This window comes from Uranotaenia lowii, chromosome 1 (assembly GCF_029784155.1).
Source record: "Uranotaenia lowii strain MFRU-FL chromosome 1, ASM2978415v1, whole genome shotgun sequence".
Lineage (NCBI taxonomy): Eukaryota > Metazoa > Arthropoda > Insecta > Diptera > Culicidae > Uranotaenia > Uranotaenia lowii.
This window is the reverse complement of record NC_073691.1, coordinates 71,858,491-71,872,795: the sequence shown is the minus strand read 5'-3', so window position 1 is coordinate 71,872,795 and position 14,305 is coordinate 71,858,491. Positions and strand designations below refer to the sequence as shown.

Here is a 14,305-nt window from a genome sequence, read left to right as displayed (position 1 = left end):
CTACATTTTCCATCCACACCAATCAACGGTCGAGATACTAGGGGGGGGAACGTTCATAGGTACACTTAAAGACACTCTTCACTGTTTTAGTAGATGGGTTCAATTACGCTTGGTCCTGGCAAACAGCAGCAATAAAAGCTACAGATGTAAATCGGCTGATTCGGTTCTGTGCATTTGTACTTGTTTCAATATTAGTCAAACAAATACATGTACTATCACGACTACTGTAGTTGCTGCTATTAAAATATGTTCTTCAATGTTTCCGAGGCATTTTTAAACGTCAAAAGCAATGATGCAAGGCGCAATGAATGTTTTTTTTCGGGTGCCTCGTTGAATGGCTATCGTGAGGCGAAATAGCCCTGTGCTGTTGATAGATATACGAGCATGTTGTTTATACATCTTTAATAGATGCTACTAATTTAATACCTGGATCTGTAGTTAAAAATCGTCTTTCGGTTTCATTGGAGATATATTTTTATTCAATGTAATGATTAATTTACATTTACATATTTATGCATGTGTTGAATTATCTGACGCCATGATCAAACTTAATGAGATATAGGTATTCAAGTATTCATTTCACCTAAGATTACTAGTCGCTAACAAAATAAGATTCATTGAAGGAGTTCCCTAACATAATAATTTCTTCGTATTCATGGGCCAACTACTTTCAAAGACCGATATGGGAAATGTTCAAGTTCAAGGTCTATTACACCTACTTGTTGTTTGTTGTGCCTAGTCCTATGGCAGCTCTAGAGGACGTAGAAAAAACTATTAATCATCAAAACGGCAATGACGCACCTTTTTCTACGCACGATTGAATGTGTGTCACTGAGGCAGCTCAGTATAGTAAACAACGAAAACAACGCAGCCAAATAACAACAACGACGGCGACGACCACGGGACTTTATCGCATACGCAGAAATATTTGTTGTTTTGATACCTTCTTCGTCGTATTATACCAATGTTTTATTGCTATATCGTTGACACCCATATTTTGATCGTAGAGTGTGGGGATTGGAATCATATGCCTATATAACATATTTTTTTGGACAATTTAAGTTACATTTTATATTTTTGAATTTACTTTTTAAATATATTTTACTGCTTAAAGATGTTTCATGTACATTTAAAACAAAGCACACTTTAAGTACTATTCTCGAAAAAAAATGCAACACTTTCTTCTGCGTAATACTTTTGATTGCATGAATGGAATTTACTAAATTTTTCAACAAAGCTTGTTTTTAATGTAATGTTTATATGTGCAAATTTGATGTTTAAGGGGGGGGGTAGGGTCTAACGGGTATAAAAAAACACCATTTTCACGATTTTTTTCTAGAGCTTTCGTTCAAACAAATGTATTCAAATTTTTTGCATTATACAAAGCATTGTTAAAAGAACATTTAGTAATTTTTTCGTAGAAAAATATTGAAAAATGAGCCGGTGACGGAGCATTTTCGAGGATGCCTTTTAGAAAACAGGATTTGCGGTGGACACTGTATCTCAGCACAGAAACATCTGAATTCAAAAAATCAGAGCAAAATATTTTTAATAGATGTTTTTCTGGACCCCAACGTTTTTATTTAACTTAAATATATTTTTATGAAATTTTTGTGACTGTTTGAAGTAAAAACTACGATTTTTCACTTAAAAATCCGCCATTTTTCACCTATAAAATCTCCCCAAAGTAAAAAAATCAAAAAAGAAAAACGTTGGGGTCTGGTATTTTATATGTAGAAACTATGTTCCAAATTTGAAAAGAATCGGATAAGTAGTTTTCAAATGACGATGTCCACGGACTTTAAAAATGTGCTTTCGAGAAAAACGCGTTTGAAGTTTCTGCTCTTGCTTTCTTGCAGTATTAGATAGGAGGAGATAACGGCCTATAACTTCTACAGTTTTGCTTCAATTGACTTGAAAATTTGACACAACATTCTTGAAATGTTTTACAATAAGAAAATAAAAAAATAAAAAAATCGATTTTTTGAAAGTGTTAGACCCTACCCCCCCCCCCTTAAGATAATTACCAAATAACAATCACTTCAACGAAAATATATGGGGCGTGCTAGTGGAAAATCTATGTCAGTCCTAAAGATAGATTCCAACACATTGAAAAATCAACTATTCGACTGGGGCTCGTGTGTTGAAATCATTATAGGAGATCTATATTATCCCTATTCGCATGTGAGTTCCATGTGTAAAAACAACAAACCGAGAAAAACGCTTGTAAAGTTTGAAACTTGTTTTTATGAAAACAATCGTATGGATCATTTGTTAGCAAAATCTATCGATAGTTCAGGTAGAAAACACTTCAAAGAATACTTTGGTTTACGTTTGCGCTTATTCATACTAACTACTATTCAGAGAAATTACAATAGAATACTCATAGAACTCAAATGCGAATATTTTTTACCCTCGAGCAGAGATTGTTCGCAAATGAGTCTCTCGTGCTTAAGTTATCAGCGCTTATGGCAAGAATAGGGCTAGAAGCGACCATGCGGTAAAAAAGTAGGACAAAATAGTTACTTTGAAGTGAAATAAGGGTAAAATTAGTGACCAGATCAAGACGAAAACTAACTAAAAAATGACGCTTTAAAAATAATTCTGTTAATTGAAAAACGTTTTTTGGAAGCCTCTCGGCCTCACTAGTAGAAAAGGAATACATATGTTGGACAAAAGAGGATCATTTTAAATGAGCTTAGATAATTTCAGAATAGCGACCGCAGAATCCTTAAAGAAACAATGGGAGGGAACCAAAAGATCGTACTGTAAAGACTAGGACTAGAGATGTACTGAATATTCGTTCGGCCGAATATTCGGCGCCGAATACCGCCAAAAAACCGTTTAGCCGAATATTCGGCTCACCGATTAGATGAGCTATGTATTCGGCCGAATAGGCCGAATAGGCCGAATATTTATTTTTTTCAAATTTATACAAGAACAGACTTCTCGAATTTGTCAACTGATGTTGGATAATTTATAAAATATCCGAAAATTATGATGAAAAACCTTCAAAATCATCAAAACCTTACGGTTTCAGTGAAACATTTTAGATGTAACCGTGTATTTTTCGATGTAGCTTTGTACTTTGATTTACTTTATACTTTGATTTACGTTTATTCCACATTTACTTGATTTATCCAGGCTTGCCCATAAACCAAATAAAGAGTTCGAAAAAAAGTTAAATCTGACCGGGTTGGCCACATTTTTTTTTTAATTTTCCGTATTTTACCCGGGTTTATTCAGATTTTTTGTTAAAACAAATTTAAAAAATTAAATGTCGCTTTGAATTTTTTTTTACATTTTCTATTATAAAACGATTTCTTAGAATAAATTTATTCGTTAGATTCGATTTGAACACTGATGTTGTAATTCGATGAAAACATTAAATTTCAAGTAATTTTATTTCTTTTTCCTCCTGTATGTTTGAGAATAATGCCTAGTTTCTGTTCAGATTTTCCCTGTTTTCTACAAGTTTTTTTTTAATCGTTCAGACCCAGAAGTGTAGATAAGTGTCTTAGAAAATAATGTATGCTTGAGGTCAGAGGTCATCGTTTTTTTTGTCAACTATTTTGATGACATCTAGCAAACATTAGACATTCATCTTTTTCGATATAAAAAAAAGCAATTCAAATAACTTAACACCTGTTTTGACATGTTTTGTCCCAGATTTAACTGGAATCCAATATCTTTTGTAATTAACGTCCTAGAACCTACTAGTCATCTGATGTCTTTTTAGCTAATGGTGACTATTTGAAAATGAAATAGACCTCTACTTAAAAAATTATCTGAAATATCTGGTTGGAAATAATCGACTTAAAAACATGAGGGACATTTAGATGGCAGAAATAGAAGATTTCTATTATAAATAACAGAAGAAATAGAAGTATTTCTATTGAAAACTCAACAAAATATTCGGCCGAATATTCGTTTGGCCGAATAGTTGAAAAGGTCAATATTCGGTATTCGGTCGTTCGCCGAATACCACTATTCGGTACATCTCTAACTAGGACAATTAAGCCCGAAAAGAACATCGAGTTTATCCATTTTCTTAGAAAAAAACCCATAAATTTTGAAAATTCATTCTATAGTTTACACCAATTTTTTTCAATGTCACTAAAAAAGTCTAAAATTATATTGAAAAAGGTTAACAATTCGAAATAAATTTACAGAAACCGAAAATTTTCAACAAAATTGTTATATGTTAGAAATCTACAAATGCAAATAAAAAACCAGCACATGTTCAACGAAAAATTTGAAAATTTACTTAAAATTGAGTTAAGATTTACATTAACAGAAATTTCATTTTATGAAAGAGTTATAAAATTAAAAATTGGGAGGTCCTCATGAAAAAAGTGACAAAACAATGATACAGGATTGAAAAAAGATAAAGGACAAAATGTTGACAGAAGATTGACAATGACTTAAAGAAGCTTAGCGAAAAATTGACATAAGATGATAATAACATAAAAAAGGCTAAAAAAATTTACGAGATAAAAGGGTGATACGGTCAAAATTTGGTCAAGGGAAAACGCGTGTAAATCGGTGAAATCGTTTATTATAAAAATCAAATTAAATTTCTTTTTCAAGTTTAATTAGTATAAAATTCAGGAAAAATATTCAGTTCGGCTTCCGCTTTTCAAATCCGAATTGCCGGGCCTTACGCTTAACCCCTGCCATCAGATTTTGTACAGCCACCTTGTCCACCTTCTTCGACACAGAAAGCCAGTTTGCCTTGAACTGCTCGTCCTTAGCAGTTTTTTTGGTCTTCTTTAGGTACCGCTTGACAATAGCCCAGTATTTCTCAATTGGCGGAGCTCTGGCGTGTTGGGAGGGTTCTTGTCCTTGGGAACCACCTGCACGTTGTTGGCGGCGTACCACTCCATGGCCTTTTGAACGTAACGGCAAGAAGCCAAATCCGGCCAAAACAGCACGGAACAACCGTGTTTCTTCAGGAAAGGCAGCAGATGCACGGTTGTAGACGAGCTTATTTGCGGCATCTCGGAAAAGAGGTTAGGTCCCCCGGGTTTTGCCCGGTAATAAATGATGATTTTCCCATTTATTATACTCGTTTTTTGAAAATAAAATCCTGGTCCCAATGTAAAGGGACTCAAATTTTTAACAATTGTATCCCAAAACTTGTCAACCGGTTAGAAATCATGACAAATACTGCGGCATCTCTTAACACGTAGTCTTTTCGTATCAAATTGACAGGTTTTCATGATTTTTTTTAAACGAATGTTACGAAATTGGTATCTAATCGTTGTTTTGCTCTTCAATTTAAACAATTTTGAAAAATTAAGTCCGGTTTGATTGATCTTGACTATAATGTAGTGCTTTTCAGCCACTTTTTAAATTTTCTAGAATTCTAGAACAAAATTGTATAGTTTGTATAGAAATATTTAAAAAAATACATCAAAACATAATATCAAATCAGCTTATCAATTTGAATAGGGATTTGTCTTACAAAACTTAAAATCATCAGATTGCAGGAAAATATTAAGCTATTTTCTGAATGCAGAAATATATTCTTGTACAAATCCAAAGATATTTAAGAAAAAAAAATTGTTTATCTTTCCAAAACAAAACAATAAGTAACTTTAGTAGTTCTCTAGTCATTTCATTTGAACTAAAGATTCGTGAAAACAAGAAAATCGCTTTATTGGTTTTAATGTGAGATATTATTTTGAATCATGGTAAAAACCTTAGATTTCGACAGAAGCTTTTTCCGATACAATTTTAAATAAGATATATATTCCAGCGTAGGAAACTTTAAGCAAAAGTTTAACATAGGAAGGGATAAAAACTAAGCACTTGCTTGCGAAATTCAAACGAAATACGCAACAACAACAACAACATTGAAAACCCAATATCTTTTTCTGGTGAAAAAGAGGTGTAACTATGCTTAAAAATGTCTCACGCTGCCAAATTATTTGATGTTTGTATCATAAAATTTAATGAAATATGTGTATCGAACACTGAATCATTTAACGTCAAAAACTAAAACTGTTACAGTCTGGATAAGCGAAAACCTCTAAGTGAGAGAAAATACCAAATAAAAAGCTTTTTAAACTTTATTCGTCTCCTCCTATCTGTTCTAATTGTAAAATCTCTCTAGCTGTTGACCATATCTTTTTGGAGTGCACCACGTTACTTCCAAAAATACGATTGTTGAAACTTGGTAATTCTATTAAATTAATATTGAAAAATGAGAAACAACCAGAAGACAAAGTTATTAAATTTCTTAAGGATATCGATATGTTTAAACTGATATTAAATTGTAATAGGTTAGGAAAGATTAGGAATATGAATAATGTTTTATTTTTTGTATATTGTGATAAATAAAAAAGAGACGCGAAAGACCTAGTGCAATAGATTAAATTCGTCTATAAAAAAAAGCTTTTTAAAACACAAAACCTCTTTAAGTGAGAGTGTATAACCACTATAAGCTGGAGACGTTTTCCTGACTAGACCAAAGAAATTAGAGAAAATACGAGTTATGTATTGAAGTTTTGGTAAAAAAAGGATATTGATTGGCTTCCCGAAGAGCAAATACCCATAGCACAGAGAACAGACGTACAAGCTCGAACAAAAAATCTTTAAAAAAGGGTGTAAAATTTCAAATGCTGACACCCAAAAAATACGTTGAAAATTGACTTGAAACAGTGCCATCTATTGCGCCGTTCAAAAGTTACAAATCAAATTTTCACAGTTCTCTTTGGTGTATTTGGAGACATCTGGTGACTAAGCTTAAAAGGAAAAATTTGTTAAAATGTTCGTTGGAAATTTTACACAAGTTTCGTGAAATAGCTTGTACGTCTGTTCTCTGTACCCATAGTTCCATTTTGAAACTCACTCAAGAAAATTTCGATCTGATGCATCAACTGGTTTCTTATAAATCAGTGATTTTTTATAAAATACACATTGCATAGTTGCCTTTCTATATCACCTTAATACATTTGTATGTTTCCGACCCTCTATAATAGGGAACCTGATTAATTTAGAAACCCCTTTAAACGAGAAAAAAAGTTTAGTTATTTATACTCTCCCGACTGTAGTTAGTTTTGTGTTTAGTTTTGTCGATAATAGTTTTTGTAACAATTGATTTATGCTTGTAAGTGTAGCACACTTCCGGAGAGCGAAAAAAGAAAATATCACATATTGCATTTAGTTAAAAAAGCTATCCAAATTTCGTTTGTTTACTATTGAACGAAAGTAAGTGTTTATGAGATAAATCTATATCGAGACTGTCAAAAACAACTTTTAAATTTAAAAATAATTTTTGAAATTCCGTGACACATTTTCAAATATGACAATTTTCCCGGTGAGGTGCCCAAATTCCCGGTTTTTTCCCGGTTTCCCGATGACGCGATTGAATTCCAAAGTTTTTCCCGGTATTCCCGGTTCGCTAGCAACCCAGTAGTTCCGACGAAGAGTTTGCTGGCGAAGGAAAGAGACACCTTCCGAGAAGATCTTACTAGGTGATAAAATAAAACAGCGGTATTGATATTGCTGAAGATATAGAAAAAATGTAACTAAAAAAAGTTTGTTTTCGAAACAATAGTTTAAGTATCACGCACCGATGCAAACATTAGTTCGTCAAAATTACTCACGGCGGATCCATCCTGATCGAAAAACTAATCTATTGAGTGATGTTCTTCCATTGATCGTTGTCGAAAAAATCATTTTGGAAACTTGTTACTTATTATTGTTTTTTTTATAATTAAAAAAAAATTTTTCGAAACCATTTTGCTTCTATACGTTCAATTTGTATGTAATTTAATATTTTCAGCATTTAATTATTGATTTACTTAACTTTACATCGACAGTTTCCTTCGATTGTAGCCTCTTGTGCTGAATTTTGGTCACGGGACTCATATGCGAATATTTTTCACATGGGACACTTCAGGGGTCATATTTTTTTTCGAAATGTTGGGAATAAACTTCGAAAAAAACTTGTTGTATAGGTAAACTGGACTGCGACGAAGCATTTTCCATCGACAACTTAAAAAATGATGAAAATGCACATGGGACTCATATGCGAATAGGGGCAGTATAGAACTCAACAGTAAATCGGAGTTAAACCGAAATTGACCAACTTAATGAAAAAAAGGAATATGAGGGCTTACTCCAAACGTCCGCGATTCCGAGAATTCTTCAATAACTGTCCACCAACTGCAACATTGATATAATGCCATAAATGTGGTAAATAAAACGACAATGATCGAAACAAACAAAAAGTTACTCCAACCGTAATCTGAACATTTCAAATCCAGTTGCGGTTGGGAAGGTTAAATCTTCTGTCTGCTTCATCCAGTAGACGTAAAAAAATTGTGAACTTCGTGTGTTTTTCGAGTACAGTACCTTGAATGTCCTCATCCTGCCGTTGAGTACACTAATAAAAAAGCTAGCAACTGGAAATTGGAAAACTATTAGAACAGCTCGAGCATGTACGTTTTGATAGTAGAATTCACTGACATTTTCAACTTTCCTTTTCGAAAGCGTCAAACACTTTTCTATATCACTGGTTTTTTTAGGTAAGTGATAAAACCGATGTGAAGCAAGAAACGAGTCGATCGGTGTTCTTACAATACGATGAAAATGAAATGAAAGGTTATTGACCTATCCGTGTAACGTCCAAATAAATATTGGCGAACAAACTCTCAGTTGATAATGAAAATTCACTTGCGCTATGTGCTGGGCAAAGCAAAATTGCAATCTTTTCTACACGCTAGAATTCGATGATGATGATTCATACCTTCGGGTCAGCCGTTCAGTAATGTCCATAGGAAAGTGACCTGCACAAAAATTAGCAACAAGTGGCCTAAATTTATTGATACAAAAACAATGAGCTTGCTTCTGTTGCTGCAACGTCACCAGCGAACCAGGAGTAATGGGAGAGGTGATTGGGGTCATCGAAAGGAATAATAAAAATTTGCTTTATTTCTGTCCTGTGCAGATCAAGTCGTGCAATGCGAACCGAATATTTGTGGATACAACACAGCGGGGAAAAAATTCAATCGGTGACGCTGCAAATTTTCAATTATGACGTGGTCAAATTGACCTGTCCTTTTTAAACGCAATCGACCAATTGATGAGAACAGTCTTGTCTACAAAACTATAATATAGAATTGCTGTTCCCGTTCAAATTTAATTTCGATTTGGAAGACGAGTCAGTAAAAGTGTAAGTGAAATAATTTTTACTGACACGAAAACGATGACTATCGATAAACGTTGAAAGAAATGTAATACAACTTGTTGTATGTTTGGGCAAAATCGTGTTTGTCGACAAAAGTTTGTATATTGGGAGTAGACCAGTAAATAGAAAAAGATTACGTAATATTCTGTAAGTTGATTTTCAAAAACATTTAACGATAAAGCTAAGAACTTCGTTTAGTTTATCCATTTTTCTGCCACGAGCTCTCGTTAAAGCGAAAATCGAAACAATATCTAACATTCCACTTTCTATCAAAGCAGAAAGCCGCAACAAAACATGTCAGCCGATTCGCAGCGACGATCAGCGCCCAGCTCTACAGCTGCGCGCTGTATGCCGGCGATCGTGCCCCCGCAGGCCGTTAGTGATCGATCGATTATCGACAGTGTCGCCGGGTTCATAAACGATGTAACACTTCAAACTCAAACGCCGCAGGGTGATGGAAAGGATCACATAATCTGGGCCCGTTTTGAAACTGTAGCCGACATCAGTGATCCCTGCCTTGGAGATGACTGGGAACTCGAGGGAGGCGTGGCACCGCCACTCCTTCTGATACTGGGTTACGTCAATGGAATTCAGGTAAGTGAAGGGCTGGCTAGTACACCGAGAACGAAATGATTATCGTATACAATTGTTTAGGCATGGATCATCCCGGCAAATGGGGAAGCGATTGAGGTACTTTCGTGGCGTCATGGTAGTGTGAAATGCCTTCGGGTTCTTCCAACTCCTACAGGCGGAGATGGGGAATCGGCCTCCGAGCCTACAGATCAGTACGTACACAAACGTCCACTCATAGCATTGTGTGACTCGGCAAGCACTGGCATAATAGGGAACGGGGGCAATTCTTTAACGGGCGGTTCAGGTCAGTTCTGCTCGATCAATTTCATATCACTGAAGGATGGAGAGAACGTAAAGAGCATCAAATTCAAAAACCCGATAGTGGACATACTAGCAAACCGATCTTCGGTTGTGGTAACTTTCACGGAACGGATTGCAGTTTTCGATGCACGTACACTCGAAGACCGACTTACCGTAACTACGTGCCATCCTAGCCCGGGTTTGAATCCTAATCCGGTGGCCCTCGGACCGCGTTGGATTGCATATGCCGAGAAAAAGTTGCTACCATCCAAAAGGTCCAGCGGAGGTTGTGATGGGGATGGCGTTACTAGCTACACAGCGACAGTGTTGAACGCTGCAAAGAGTTTGGGCAAAGGGCTCCGAGAACTTGGCGAACAGATGGCCGCAGGTTTGACAGGAAGTCATTCCGGTCCTAGCTCTGTTAGTGGGCTAGTGAGTGGTTCTGGCAGCGGAATGACAAGCGAAGGCAATCAGCCAGGCATTGTTACTATTCTGGATATCAAGTATCCAATTAAAGATGTAAGCCCAACTACTGGCACGCCGGTATCTAGCGCTGGTAATGACCCTATAATCGCGCATTTTGTGGCTCATTCGGAGGCTCTGGTCGCACTGCAGTTTGATACATCTGGTATGTTACTGCTAACGGCAGATAAGCGTGGGCATGACTTCCACGTCTTCCGAATTCATCCACACCCCAGTGGCCCCTCTTTAGCGGCAGTACATCACCTCTACATATTGCATCGAGGAGACACGACGGCTAAAGTGCAGGACATTGCATTCTCCCTAGACTCTCGGTGGGTTGCAATTTCAACATTGCGCGGAACAACTCACGTTTTCCCCGTAACTCCGTATGGAGGACCGGCTGGAGTTCGTACCCATGGGTCTCCCCATGTTGTAAATAGACTATCCAGATTTCATCGCTCTGCGGGACTGTCGATCGACGGTAGGTCGAGCAGTCCTTTATCGCACTTGGAACATCCGGCATCCCACACACCCACGTCCGCATTTGCCAATCCCCGGATTCCCCCATTCCCGCACCCAACCACTGTTCAGCCCCTAGCACAACTACGCCAGCCAACCAGTCTCGACACCCAAACGACCAATCCAACTAATACGAAAAGCTCCAGCACCGGTGGACGCCAGAGAAACTCTTCCTCCTCTTCTGAAGATCACATTAAACCGCTACGAGTGTGTGCCACTTTTGCCAAAGCACGATCTTGGCTTTTGGACCCTCCAGGCTCTACAAGGGACACTCCCGCTCATCGCATCCATCGAAAACCGGTTGATTCTCTATTCATCATTGCAGCGCATGGAGCACTGATACAATACGATCTGGACCCAAAGCATGCAACCAGTGAGTACCCTAATCTTATGACGAACAATACCTACAGAATAATTTTAATGCATTAATGTTTAACTCTACAGATATTCCCAAAGAAAAAGTTTGTGATGACACCTCGATCGAGTTGGAAGTGGAGGCCAAGGCACAGTGGATTTTGCAGCGCCAAGAATCCCCTTCAGTAAACGATATACAACCACCGTTGCCACTAGACAACTGGCTGATAAAAGATCGGTTCTTGGAGGAGGGCTCCGGCGATGTTGCTAGTGACTATGGAAGCTTCGATCACCACCGTTCAATGCCTGGTGCAGGTGATCATCGCGGTAGCACTAGCAGTATCGATCATGATGATCGTTGGCTTTCTCAGGTCGAGATCATTACTCACGCAGGTCCACATCGTAGGCTCTGGATGGGTCCGCAATTCGTGTTCAAGACTTACCACACACCGAGCGGGTAAATCTTACGAAACTTCACTTCGATATCATAGACAATTTATCATGTTTTCTTGCTTTTTTCAGATCACCTTTAACATCGATCGATACCGAATCGGTTGAAATAGGAACTGGCACTGCTGGCGGCCGTCCAGTTCGTTCTAATCCGGTGAATATGCCCGTTTCTGGAGGTATGAGGCCCTTGGTTCCTGTACTCATTGAATCTGGATCATGTAGTAATTCATTCATTGTAACCACCACGGATGATCTTATGCATTCTAACATGATTATCTTTCATTTCCGCATCCTCTTTTCTGCATGCTGCGCCAACATTTTCATTCGGACGCTACCAATCGGATTTGAAAATCACAGGCAGCTTTGAACAGAGTCCTCGGTTACTGAACATGGCTGAGTTCCGTCACCATGAGAATCTAGACACAGAGTTCTCATCATTGGGACCGGTCGAGTCCCAGCTAAGGGAGGATCTTGCAGACGCCATGCGTGAGTCACCGCTCATCTCAGGACGGGATACAACAGGTAATTAGAACGCCCAGAATTAAAAAAAAACTCAATGTTTTGTCCTTGCGTCTTCCGCCTTTCTTGTGTTAATAGTTTTCTTTTATCTTTTTTATCAGAAGTTAGTTGCACAGAATTTCTTTCTACTTGAAACATTCTCCACACTATCCCTAACAAACGCTTATGCATCCATATGTTCTACATATATAAACTTGCGCAAACAGATTAAGCCGAATTGTCGGGAACAGATTACGGGCAGCTGCTTTATTTATTCAAATTATCTGTGATCGATGGGGAATCAACAACAAAACAAAATAAAAGAGCGCCAACTGGCATAAACTTCCAGAAGCATTTTCGAGCATCTGTAGATGGCGCACACAAGAAACTCGTTTTGTTTCTTTTTTTGAAGATAAGGGTTGAGCTGAAAAGTTTCCCTATATTAGATTAACGTTAAATTCAGTGTACTATTTATTATGCTTTATTCATTTTAAATAATAATCATGTCTTCCGTTTGTACTGTGTATTATTATTTCGTGCCCTGTTTAAAGCATAACTTCCGCTTTATGGGATGCTGATATCTTAATTTAACTAGGTTAAAACACTGTAGTTTCACTTGTCGTAGTAAACCAGACATCTATATGTTTACACAGTGATTGTAAACAGTGCCATCTCTGGACTAACATTTGCTCGATTACTAACAATCTGATGAAAGGTGGATTCAGAATGCGCCTGGAAATACTGCTAGCTTTCTTCAAATTTTAAAGATGGTATTCAATAGGAATATTGTTAAGGCCAGTAAGAATTTACTGTCGAATACAACAGTTCTCAACTATTTAACTGGTAATTGAATTATAAGTACATACAGTGAGGGGCAAAATAAAGTGTCCAAATTATTTTTTTTCAATTTCTTTTATTTTTTTGGTTAAAATTCAACAAAAACGCATCGTAATCATTTTTAAAATATTGTTTATTATGTTCTTTTCAATTTTTGTTAATGTTGCGCTGTTAAAAAAAAAAGTTTTTCTGATAGAAAAAAAAACAGTTAATATTCCAAAAAAAACAGGGGCAAAATAAAGTGTCCAGATCGGTACAGCTTCAAATTGATTCAAACTGAAGGCAAACAAGAACGATTTAATAATGGGTATGGCCTCCTTCGGCCTTCAACACCTCCTACAAGTGCTTCGGTATACTTTCAACAAGGCTGTGCTTTTGGGTCGAGTTCCTCCCACGCATGCTCCATGGCATCAAAATAAGTATTTTTAATTTGTCACACCAGTCTTATCAATCAGAGCATCGAGGATGGCCCACAGATTTTCGATGGGGCTCAGATCAGGAGTTTGTGGGGGCCATTCAAGGGGTTTGATGCGGCAGGAACGGGAAAATGACTTCATCAGATTGGCCGTATGCTTCGGATCGTTATTCTGTTGTAAAACGAAGCGCTTTTCGAGGCTCGTCTTGATGAAGGAAACCTCAAGGTTTTCCCGCAGGATATTGGAATATGACTCAGCTGTCATGATTCCGTCAATTTTTACCAAATAGCTCACCCCACCCCAAGAAAACCACCCCCACACCATCACGTTACCTCCTCCGTGCTTGACTGATCCTTGGATATGGCGATCTTGGAGCTCCTCACCCGACTTGCGCCACATATGATCCCGCTTTTTCCAGTTGAATAGCTCGAATTTGGATACGTCGGCCCACAACAATGTTTTCCAGTACTCGAGCCGTATATCGACGTGTTCCTTGACGAACTTGAGCCGCTTAGCCTTGTTCACCTGGCTGATGAAAGGCCTTCTCACTGCGATCTTTCTATGGTACTCCTTTGCATGGATGCGGCGACGGACAGTACAACGCAATACCGAAAATTGGAGCTCTTCCTGTATCTGCCGGATCGTTATTATTGCGTTTTTCTTCACTTCAAGAATGATTTTCTTGTCCGTTCTGGCA

The 14,305-nt window shown here is 37.4% G+C and overlaps 2 protein-coding genes across 6 annotated transcripts in view; one reads left to right on the top strand and one right to left on the bottom strand.

Annotated features, from left to right (window-relative positions):
• Positions 1-14,305, bottom strand: part of LOC129751740 (28S ribosomal protein S9, mitochondrial) — a 76,434-nt gene that overhangs the window by 48,957 nt on the left and 13,172 nt on the right. The gene's annotated exons all lie outside the window — the stretch shown is intronic.
• The window catches only part of LOC129751708 (breast carcinoma-amplified sequence 3 homolog), a 68,123-nt gene that overhangs the window by 45,338 nt on the left and 8,480 nt on the right, over positions 1-14,305 (top strand). For 2 of the 5 annotated variants that reach the window (XM_055747390.1, XM_055747375.1), the window contains exons 3-7: positions 9,478-9,793; positions 9,854-11,426; positions 11,498-11,864; positions 11,930-12,078; positions 12,215-12,379. In XM_055747390.1, coding sequence (XP_055603365.1) covers positions 9,494-9,793; positions 9,854-11,426; positions 11,498-11,864; positions 11,930-12,078; positions 12,215-12,379 — 2,554 coding nt within the window. In that variant the 5' untranslated portion in view covers positions 9,478-9,493. Of the gene's footprint in view, positions 1-9,474; positions 9,794-9,853; positions 11,427-11,497; positions 11,865-11,929; positions 12,079-12,214; positions 12,380-14,305 lie in introns of all 5 variants that reach the window. The other 3 variants (XM_055747404.1, XM_055747396.1, XM_055747383.1) reach the window with 3 other exon arrangements.